At 46.4% G+C, this 11632-nt stretch overlaps 1 protein-coding gene across 1 annotated transcript; it reads right to left on the reverse strand.

The window, feature by feature from the left end:
* Positions 1-5564: 5564 nt before the first annotated feature.
* LOC132583576 (olfactory receptor 10A7-like) lies at positions 5565-6546 on the reverse strand. The gene is given in 2 exon segments (XM_060255198.1): positions 5565-5981; positions 5983-6546. Coding segments are annotated over 2 exon segments (981 nt in total).
* Positions 6547-11632: the final 5086 nt, after the last annotated feature.

The following is an 11632-nucleotide window of genomic DNA, read 5'->3' on the forward strand; positions in this document are numbered from 1 at the left end:
GCCCGTTAGTTTGGGGGTGGTGGACGGAGGTGAATAGCTGCTTGATGTGCAGTGTCTGGCACACCTGTCGCATTAGGCTCGCTGTGAAGGGCGTGCCTCAGTCTGTGAGTATCTCTCGAGGCAGCCCTACATGCGCTAAGTAGTGCATCAGGGTCCTGGCCACGCCAGCACTCTTCATGGTGGGCAGAGGGATAGCCTCCGGATAACGGGCCCCCCGGGGGATGTGGGTTAGGGGCCCCACAAAGTCCATGGCCACCCACTCGAATGGGATCCCCACTACCGGCAAGGGGGCAAGCGGGGCTTGCGGCTCTGCTCTAGACTTTAGGCGTTGGCAGATGTCGCAGGAACGACAGTAGGCCTGGACCTCCCGAGCCACGGAAGGCCAGAAGAAGTTGGCTAACACCCAAGTCAGAGTACTCTTCACCCCCTGGTGGCCCGCCCATTGGTGGTCGTGGGCGCCCTTCAGGACTTCTGGCCTGTACCGGTGGGGGACCAACAGCTGTTTCCCGGGGCCCAACCACCCTTTTACCTCTCTGAACCAAACGCCTTTGTGGAGAAACGCCATTTTAGTCAATGTTGGAGCTTCATTGGGAGGGAAAACATGAAACTGCGAAGCAGGCTTGGGCCTAGCCTTCCCCTCACTCCCCCCTCCCTTCCAGAGCCAAACCAACAACGCTAGGGGGAAAGTCTCCTAGAGAGACAGGAAGTTCTTTTGTTATCTGCATGTGAGTTAGGAGGAAGAGTTTTGAGTTCTCAGCTGCAGCTCGAAGGAAGAGGTTGCCAGTGTGGGGGCTCCTGCCTGTGCATGCGGCCTAGTCAGGAAAATGAGGCCTCCAGGCAGTCAGACCAAGTAAGTCATCCAAAAAGGCAGGGTGTGTTTAGACCGGGGACAGGAGGACGCGTTTAAAACCACATTTTGTTTGTCATGCTGTTTGCTGTACGGGTGCTGTGCTGTGCTAACCTTTTAAATGCAACTGTTTTTGTTTTGTTCTTCTTTTCTTTTCTTTTTCTCTTTTAAATAAATATATTTTTACTGTTTGAATGCTGGCAGTCAATCTCTGTACCACATAGATCCCCAACCGCTCTAGACCACGCTGTGTTGAGAAGGGGGCCCCGGGGAAGGGGGAAGGCATGCAGTTGGATGAGGTGCCAATTCTCCAGGGGTGCCCCAAAGAAGTGCTGAGGTCTCTGTGAAACCCAAGTGCAGGGTGGCAGAGGACCTTGAGGCCTAGCCTCATAGCTGGAGAGGGGGATTGGGAGTCCTGTTCCTCTCAATCTGAACCCCTAGACTGAGCAGGTGGTGGCAGCGAGCCCAAGGGGCAGGAGGAGAAATAGCTCCCTCCAGGAGTTGGCGACTCAATAGGGAGCTGACAGGACCGGGTCTGAAGGCAGAATCGGGCCGGTTCCGTCACAGCCTTCTTCCCTGATGATCCGAGGCAGGCGCCGGCTCCAGTGTTCATCTACGACCACACCGTCCTGGACTGCTTCGTGCCGCTGCAATGCCTCCAACTCCTCGTCCTCGGCCTGAGCTTTCATGATCTGCGGGTCCGCCAGCCACATCTCTCGGCTGCCCATCGTGGGACGTTCTTCGGGGTCAGTATCCTCCATCTCCACAGCGGGAGCTGCAGTGTCATAGCTGGCCCCAGCGGGCTGGCCCGGCTGGCCGGGGTTTGCTGCCTCTACGACGTCCCCAAAACATGGGGTATCCCGCTTGAGCAGTACTGGGTAGGGCAGGCGGGTCACCTTGGCGACCGGTACGCTCCAGTAGCGGCCCAAGTATTTCAGCGGGATGGACACCACTGGGCTCCTTTCGACATGCCCATGGACGCACTTGATGGCGGCGGTGCGGATGTGTCGCTTATATGTAAATAGTCTTGACAGTTTTCTAGCACATGCTGGGAAAGTGAAACTGATCTGCCAGGCTAGATCATCTAAATGACAGGAGGTGGCTGGGTGCCAGGTTGCATCAGCCCAGAGTACAGTCAGCATGAGTCAGCAGGAAGCTGATTGGTTACCTGATGTATAAATGTACAAAGACACTTTGCTATGTGTGGGTTATGGATGTTGGAGAGCAGCAGAGCATTCTGTCAGATTGGAGAGTGAGAGGTGTAAATAAATTGTATATAGTGGTTTTAACACTACTGTGTGCAACCTTCATTCTTCGCGTCGCTAAAGACCACCCTCTTAAGCTCGGGCGCATCAACAGGATGACGGGCAGCGGAGCGGTCACCAGGTGGGCCTGTACCATAGACAGCGAGCTGCCATTGTCGACCATGGCCTGCAGCTGCCACCCTCCCAAGGACACCGGAATTGTCTGGGGGGGGGAGCTTCCACCTCGGCAGTTTGCCAGGACTCTTCCCAGCCCGCGTCGCATTCCATCAGGGGGCACTCTTGCTTGAGATGTCCCCACTGGCCGCAGGTAAAGCAGGTCCCTATGTCCCCCGGCGGGCCTCCGGCGGCGGGCGTCCCTCCTTCTCCCCTTCACGGCCTCTGGGGCGTAGACTCGGTCCGGGTAACGCTGGGCGTCCTCCGGGTCCCCACCATCCAGGCATGGCACGGGCTGGCGGCAGTCGTGCTCGGCCTCCATGGTCCCCCGTTCCAAGCGCCTTTCCCAGTGTCGCTCCCAAGCGCCTTTCCCAGTGTCGCTCCGCAGGGCTGGGGAATGCCCTTCCCTGGCTTAGCGCCCTCCATGTGTGGGGGGGGGGAGGCCGCGATGGTCGGTAGCCTGCAAGTTTTCCCACAGCTCCTGGACCTCACTGAGGCGGGTCAGCTTCCAGCAGGCCACCCAATGGCGGGTACGGAGCGGCAACACCTGTAGCAGCTGTTCCACTACCACCAGCTCCACAATGCGCAGCCCATCGTTGGTGGTGGGGTTAAGCCAGCGGGTGGCGGCATCTTTGAGGGTCTCTATTGCCGAGCGCGGTCGGACCTCCACTGTTGGTAGCCAGGAATGAAGCTTCTGGCAGTGGGCCTCGGGCGTGATCTCCAGGCGGTCTAAGATGGCTGCCTTGAGTGCTGTATAGTCCACGGCCTGGGCCCATTCCAGGGCTTTCATGGCAGCTTGGGCTTCCCCTGTCAAGTAGGGTCCCAGAATAAAGGCCCACTGTTCTCTGGGCCAACGAGCGGCCTCGGTCACCTGCTCAAAGGCCTCCAGGTAGGCCTCGACATCGTCCTCTGCTCCCAGCTTCGTCAGAGGGGGCCAGGGGCTCCGTCCAGTGCCAAATGGTGTTGGCCCCGTCGGCTTGGGGTGGGCCAGGATCGCTTGGTGGAGGTCCCGCACAAGGAGCCACCGTCTGCTGTTGGGTGACCTCCCGTAGAAGCTGCGCCTTGTGGTATGCGACCCACTGCCCAAATTGGGCCAAATCCATGGGGGCGGGGTTGGTGTCCATGGCAGACATCAGCTCCACTTCTATCACAGAGTCCTCACTTGCTTCGTCAGTCGACGAGTCGCTGGACTCCGGCTCGATGGGTGGGGTCGCCGTTCAACCCGAGTGCCACCTGGGCGGGGCTGGGATGTGGGGGCATGGCTGTCCTAGGCTTGGGGTGGTGCCCACATCCTCCACCACATTGTCGCACCCCAGGCGCCCCTCCCGGTCTCCCTGTACAGCCGTCGTCCCTCTATCCCGGGCAGCCCCCCTCGGTTACTCTGAGGGTGTTCCCTGGAGGTCTCAGAAACAGGGGTGGGAGCCAGGTTACTTCACCACAGGCCCCCGTTCCCCTTCTGGCTGTGCAGTGGCTCCTCTCTCTCTCTGGAGGCAGCCTCAATAAGCATCAGCCAGCCTCCTCCCTGACCTCCTGCCTCCCTCCCCTTTATCCTCCCATCCCAGTCCTTCCCCCCTCCTGGGTTCCACCCCTCCCTGGCCCCACCCCCCTTTCAAAGCCCCGGATGCCCGGGAAAGGCGTGCCGGGGCTGGGCTGCCTGGGCGTGCCTCGGGCATCCTGGGCCTCTGCAGCATGCTGGGGTGCGGCGTCTCTCGCCACCGCAGGACAGGCGGCTCTCCTCCTCTTTGCCCGGCGCTGGGCTCGGCTTCTCCCTCCTGCTCCCTGACGTCTCACTCTGGCCATGCCCTTCGGACCCAGAGACGAGCACGTTGGCTGTGGGGCATTGCTTGGGCCGCCGCTGGAGCTCCATCGGCCCAGGTGAGTGGCGGGGCCGCTGCAGGGGCTTGGGGAGGTGTGGGAAGCTCTCAGGGCAGCGACTGGGGGGGGACAGCTGGTGAGTGTAGGGGGGGCCCCCTTGCGCAGTCCTCGCCTGGGCCGGGTGGGACACTAGGTATGCTTGGTAAATACTAGTTACTTGCCAGCTAATCCATTACTGCAGCTTAACTCAGTAGTGAAAAGCATCCATAAGTGAAAAGAGGAATGGAAGAATAGTGTTGTTTTTTTCTCCTCATGCATGTACACCTGCATTATTTATGCTCCAATATGAAATGCTCTGACTGACTGAAAGCAGCCTGTCTTGTACTGGGACCTGTCTAATATTGAATATTTATGAACTATAATAATTCACAATCTCACAGTGGTGACAGCAAGAAGGTCTGCAAAGTTTCATAGTTTCATAATGTATTCCTACATTTATACATTTTAGAAATGTATTTGTAATGTTAATATGCAATATGATTTCTGTTGCAACCAGTTTGAACTCTCAAGAGTAAATACTGTAGAATAAACTCAGGAATTGCATGAAAGCACTGAGATGCTGGTCTCCTTCCTGCCACACTGGAGCAGGGTAGCTCAGAATCTCTGGAATTAGGAAGAAGTTAAGGCTGAATTTCCCCCCATCTTCGCACTCCCCTAGCCATACCTGTGGTCACTCCCAAAAGTGGGTATTGTAGGTTGGCAGAGCCACATGAAGAAAATGTCATATGCCGTAAAAGGCTACAATAAGGAACAGGGATTTAGTGAAATCATCCCACTCCTCAATGTGAATGGAAAGCCCATAGTGTAATTATTCTTTATGTTAGAGTTTTATTAAATTATGTGCTTGATCCAACCAGCTTGCCCCATGGTAGAAAAGGGAGATCTAGGTGTGTGCTTGTGTGTGCATGTGCAATGCAAAAGAACCACTTTAAGATATGTAATATCATATTTAACAATGCAAAATAACCACTTTAAGATATGTAATAAACATTGGTGTAAAGGTGGATTACAAAACTGGATGCCCAAAACTGAATGACAAAACTGAATGCTGATATTTTCAGGGCAGTCTTAAATAATTGCTTCTCAATGTAAGTATGTACCTGTACCTAGTTCCATTGAAGCTGGCTCTGCATGCTACTCATAAATGAGTACAGAAGAAAAAATTGGGCAAAAGGGTAGAGTTCAACAGGTATCTTAAAACATTGTAATTGATGTGGATTCACTTATATTACTATGCCTCCATATAACTGTGACAACCAAGTGATATTGTGATCAGTCTTCTATTTGACCTCCTTTTCAAGCAACCACATTATCCACAGAGATATGCATAAGAAATAACTCACCAACAGTGCAATATAATACAGTGTTATTTCAGACTAAGCCCATTGAAATCAAGGGTCTTGGACTGGTGTTTCTTTGAATTTTCATTTCAAAAGTGGAAGTGGGAAATGCCATGCTGTCAAATATGCTGAAAAGGCTCTTAACTTCCTCCTCAAGGCTTCTTTGACCTCCATGTTTCGTAGGCTATATATGAGGGGGTTGACCATGGGCGTCAACACTGTGTAGAAGAGGGAGAAGACTTTCTTTGCTTCCCTTAGGTTTTTAGATCTTGGTAGCAGATAGACAAGCATCAGTGTTCCATAATACAACACGACCACTGTGAGGTGAGAGGAGCAGGTGGAGAAAGCCTTTTGCCTCCCAGTGGTGGATGAAATCCTGAGGATAGAAACTATGATGGAAATGTAAGATGACAGGGTGAGGAGAAAAGGAGGCAGTGTGAACACACAAGTAAATATGAATGTTGACAGTTCAAATGAAGTAGTGTCACTACATGAGATACCTTATGTCAGGAATAACATCACAAAAATAGTGATCAATCTCATTAGGGCCACAGAAGGATAGCCATGATATTTTCAAAGTCAAGCTCGTGCTAACCAAAACTCCACTTATCCAAGATACAGCTGCTAATTGGAAACTCAACCTACTGTTCATTAGAACTGCATAATGAAGTGGTTTACATATTGCTAAATACCTGTCATAAGACATCATGGAGAGGAGGTAGCATTCAGTACCTCCCAGGCAAGCAAAGATGAAAAACTGCACAAAACAAGAGTTGAAAGATATAATTTTTTCCCCAGTCAACAGGCTTGACAACATCGTAGGCAAGACTGTGGAGCTACAGAAGGATTCCAAGAAGGACAGATTTCCCAGGAAGAAGTACATGGGGGTGTGAAGGTTTCGATCGGCCACAACTAACACAATAATGAGAAGATTACCAGCCATGGTTGCCATGTAGATAGCTAAGAATAGCAGGAAAAGAGGAATCTGCAGCTTTGGAAGATCTCCAAATCCCAAGAGTATGAATTCAGAAACAGTTGTCTGGTTTGGCCATATGTTCTCTGCCATGTGTCCATCTAGAGAAAATAAACTGATCTTGTAACAACTGTGGTAAAATTGGAGGTGCCTTATAGGCAGGAATCAGAGATAGCTATTGCCTAGTGTTATGAGAATGAAAATTACTTCTTTACCCAAAGTTCATTTCCATCAGCAAAGAATGTGCGGGTGTGTGTGGGGGGGAGTACTTCAGATTTTGTTCAGTTGCAAACAAGCATGAAGTTAAGGAGGAAATATTGACATTTTCTTCTCCTGCACAAAAAAGCACAATCCTGAATCTGTTATTGGATCTATTGCACAGCTCATTTCTGATCTCTGGGAGTTCCCAAAGATAACTGGGATATAGCCAGGGTTTTTTCCCCATGATCTTGCCCTGTTTTCTTTATTACCACAATCCCATATAGCTGATCCCACAATTGTCCTCATAGCCTTTGTGGGTGATCAAAGGGGATGCCTTTCCTTTTTCTGCAATAAAAAAGCTGACTGCATCCCATCACTTGCAAACTTTGCCCCACCCAACAACTTGAATAATTTTCTTCTTACCTTTTATTGCTGGATGAGGGAACACATTATTTTTTCTAAGTATGACAAAGTCTGCTGTTCAATAATACTTAGTTCTCTGTTCAGTATCTGTTTATATTCTTCACAAAGGAAGAAAATTTCCCTTGATGTTTGTTATAATTAATGTTGCAATGTGTGGAGAAGAGAGAGTAATATAGTACACATGTGCTTTTTCAAAGGGAATTTAAGCCACCATCTACCCAATTCCCATGGGCTTGCTGTGTTCTTTTATTGCCACAAAAATAATCAACAGAAATCATGCCACACTTTAAAGACATACACGTTTTTTATTCTAGCATGAGCTTTTGGGGACTAGAGTCCACTTCCACAAAAGTTTGCATTAGAATAAAAATGTGTGATTCTTTAAACTGCCTCAAGACTATTTTAATTTAGGCCAAACAATGTATATATATGCCAGGATAGGCTAATTCACTTCAATGGAGCTATTCTGAACTAACTGGTGATTGCAAAGTCTTAAAACCGTAGAGCATTTTGAGCTGGAGCCCTTGGATATCATTATATTTGGGACTGAGGAATGGAATAAGAGAATCCCCCTTGCATCTATGCCTTTATTCCATGTTAAGGTTTTCTCTTCATTCCATTCCTCTTGAACTATCTTTTAATAAGAAGAATTTCTAAAATTAATTTCAGAAATGAATTCTATACAATTTCCAGTTCCTTATTGTTTCTCACATTTTCTCATCAATATAATATACACTTCCACGATAATTTTTAAAAAAAATCTCATGCATGGAAATGAAACAGATGGTGCAAACTCTGAATTAATATCTGAAGACAATCTTTTTTAAAAATGTGCAAACCTCTTGAATCCAAATAAGTTTGTTGGTTGGAAACAAAAAATGATCTGTGTTTAGAGTTACTTATCAGCAGAGCTTTTTTGTAGAAAAAAACCAGCAGAAACTTATTTGCATATTAGGCCATACTTCCTGATGCCAAGTCAGCTAGAACTGCGTTTCTGTGTGTTCCTGCTTTTTTTTTTTTTAAAGCCCTGCTTATCAGTGTGGTACAGGTTGTTCCTTCCCGCTCCTGAAGGAACAGGTACACAGAGTGACAATAGTCCTAGTGTGAGGAAAAGCCCCCTACTTTTCATACATGTGAACATCATGATCACCAGCATGGTTGCCAGGGTGCCTGGAGATTTGACTCTCACACCTCTGCTCTAAGAAGTGGACTTTGCTTACAGTTTCTAAGGCTTATATGGCAGCTTTGCATTCTACATCTCTGAAGAGTGTTAGCCAGAACTACAGACCTGCTCCAGCTGCTTCTTGTGTGCCCAGTCTTGGCCACTGCAGTAGAAGAAGCCAGGCCACCATGTTTCCAGCCTGCCTCCATGGACCTAGAGCTAACAACAGCAGAATCCATCTTGCTTTCCTGACCCAAGCATACCCTGCCAGGCTGAACTCATTCCTTCTTAGTGGGAAAGTCACACGTACACACCCTGAGCCTGCAAGCAACCCATCTGTTTTATGAATGGATTAATAGCTCAACTGTTGATCCTAATTGCTCAGCAATACCAGAACAATTACTCTTGCCCAGCAGAGGATGAGATAAGAGGAAGGACATCTCCTGTCTTCATCAAGTCTTTTGTCTAACTTGGGTGGTACCTAGGCCAGCATTTGATTCCCTATTGTCACCTTCCCAGCTAATCCCATTTAATCTTAAGTATCCAGCCATTTCCATTCTCACCCTAGTCTAATACCTTGGAGCCGCCCCAGGCAGCATTGCAGCTTGGAAATTTCCAGCTTCACCAGACTAAGGTGAAGTTCATTGGTCAAAACTGGCATCCAATTAGGTGTCAGCAAGGGATGTCCAGCCTTCTTGGTCATCGCAGAACCTCCCATCTCTCCTCCCTTGGACCTCCCAGTCCCTAAGGGTCTGAGGAAGCCTATTTAACCTCTGACCCAACTCCACTCATGTGTGCTTCTATTCAGCAACCCACCTTCCGCTGTCTAGATCCATCCCCAATTCTAGCCACAGTTTTGGGTCCATTTCCCCTGTCCTCTCATGTCGCCATTGGAACCTTCCTGGAAGAACTACGATGGTAAATATCGCCCTGTATGTCTACCCTGATATGTGTCCCTATCAATCTATCTATTTTTCCTAGACCTGTATGAATGTGTGAATGTTTTGTATTTTACCTTGTGTGAAAGAACTATTATATTAAATAAATTACAATTGGTTTTATTAAATTAGAGTCCTTTTATTGAGCATTGACTCTCTGAATGGTTGAGCCTGGTATACACAGATAACAAAGATTCCTATTGGGCTAGCTGTCTCTCAGTCTAATTCCCCAAGTTATTTTGAGAGCAGTTTCCCTAACACTAGCCTCAGCTGGGCTACTTTGACAGAAAGTTTGTCAAGTTGTCCAGGAGTTAGCATGCCATAATATATTGCTCTACTACAGAAGTCATTCTTGAGAATGGCAAATTTGATTGGAAAATTTGATTGGAAAAACTGGCTGAATCCAACTGTGTGTAATTCCATTGTTCAGTCATCTACACATGTTGTCAATTTGTTTCCATGACAAACTCAAAAGGCACATTTTAGACCTAATAAAATCAGTGGATCTGAGAGACCACCTCCCTTATAAGCCTAGCCAAGTTTAACTACTTATGTCATGATCCCCCTGCAAATATTAACATAAGTGAGACTAGCAGGTATGCAAGTGAAAACCTTTTCAGCTGCAGCAGGTAGCCTGTGGAGTTCTTTGCCTCATGATGAACAAAGGAACTATTTTTTTTTCCTGTAGGTTGTCTGATGTTTATTCCTTCTGATTTAATCATTGTAAACCTTGTGAACGTGGTTTTGTTGGAATTTATTTTTTGTTTTTTAAAAAAACCTCTAATTGCTGTTTTCACAAATGTTTCTGCGCTTGGGTTCATTTATACTGCAATTATTTTATTTTGCTTGTTTAATTTCTAGTTGCAGAAAAACCTTGAAAACTAGTTTACCGTATAATCCTAAACAGAGTTACATCCATCTATATCCATTCAAGGACTCACAGACATTCCCAATGGCAGTTAGGAGTTGAAATGTTGGCTTGCAAAATACAAGGTGAAATATACTAGAGTAACTATACTATACTATTTATTAGAGTAACACTAACTATACTGTTAGTGTTCTCTGTGAATTGGATCCAATGACTACCTTCCTTTCAGAAAGGAATTTTCCTCCAGCAGAAGAAGCATTTCTCTGAAGGAAGGAGACTCCTTCCTTTCAGAGGAAGTCTGAATCACAGAGAACCTATGTGATTCAACCCTATCTGAAAGTTGATGTGAGAGAATGAAAGTAGCAAGATTATTTTAGCTAAAAGTGATTTTTAATTACACAGCATTTTAATGTGAATTTAAGACAAAGTTGCATGCAAAAGGTAACATTACAAATCATCGTAACAATAGTTGGGATGTTATGAATTACTGTAAATACAATACAACTTTTTTTTTCTATAGAAATAACCATAAAAGTACTAAATTCCAAGATACACAAAACATAACTTAGTATCAAACAATGCCAACAGAACTTTCTGCCAGTAGTAGTTTCCTTGTAAAAAGTCTTTGTAAAATGTTCCACGTAAGAAGTTCCACTTCACTGATGGGAAAACCCTAATGCTGACACTGATAATAGGTAAGTAGAGTCAATCAACAAAACTCATGGAAGTTGACTAAGAGCTTTTCTAAACATTTCTACAGGTTTTAGACTTTAAAGGGTTTGTTTTTCCAGTTCTCAGAATTCAGTTTGGCACAGAATATTCATAGCCTGGTCTATTCCAGAGACTATTCCATCATCTTCCCTATATCTTTCATAAACTTGTCAGAAAACTATCTTCCCAGGGGGCAGTTTTAGAATCTACTATTAACCATGTAATCCTAAACAGAATCATAACCTTCTAAACCCATTTACTTCAGTTGTTTAAGATGGGTTTTATCCTTCTTATTGCACAGTCAGAGAAGTATTCTAATTTGATGACATGGGATATTATCAACCAGCAAAGGGGCTTTCAATTTTTTATTGCCTTCTATTAAGAATCTTAACTATATTACTTAAAAACCATACCAAAATACCATCCCAAATCTAAAGGGATGAAAAATCAGTTTATATGATCAGTTTATATAATGTGTATGAGACTGCATCAATTCAAGATCAATCCATCAATTCAACATCAATTCAAGACACAGATGAAGACTTGGTTCACTGTTATTCTTGAATGTTTTCTACAAATACATTTCTGTCATGATTTTAGATCACAATGAATATTTCTATTTTTATGTGTTTGATGCAAAAAGTTTTATGTGATTCGATTGTACAAGCTGGTCACTGACTGTAACAATAAACTTGACACTATGTGTTTACCGACAAAGAGTTTTGAAGGAAGACAGAGGGGGACTGAAATGAGGAGGTGCCCCCCAATATAGTAAAGTGTATGGATCTTGCATATGTTCTTGTCAGGCTCAAATTGTCCCACTAACCACTACCAACAGTGACTAACGTGGAAGTCAAGCATCAGAAAAACAAAACA

This window comes from Heteronotia binoei, chromosome 15 (genome assembly GCF_032191835.1).
Source record: "Heteronotia binoei isolate CCM8104 ecotype False Entrance Well chromosome 15, APGP_CSIRO_Hbin_v1, whole genome shotgun sequence".
NCBI lineage: Eukaryota > Metazoa > Chordata > Lepidosauria > Squamata > Gekkonidae > Heteronotia > Heteronotia binoei.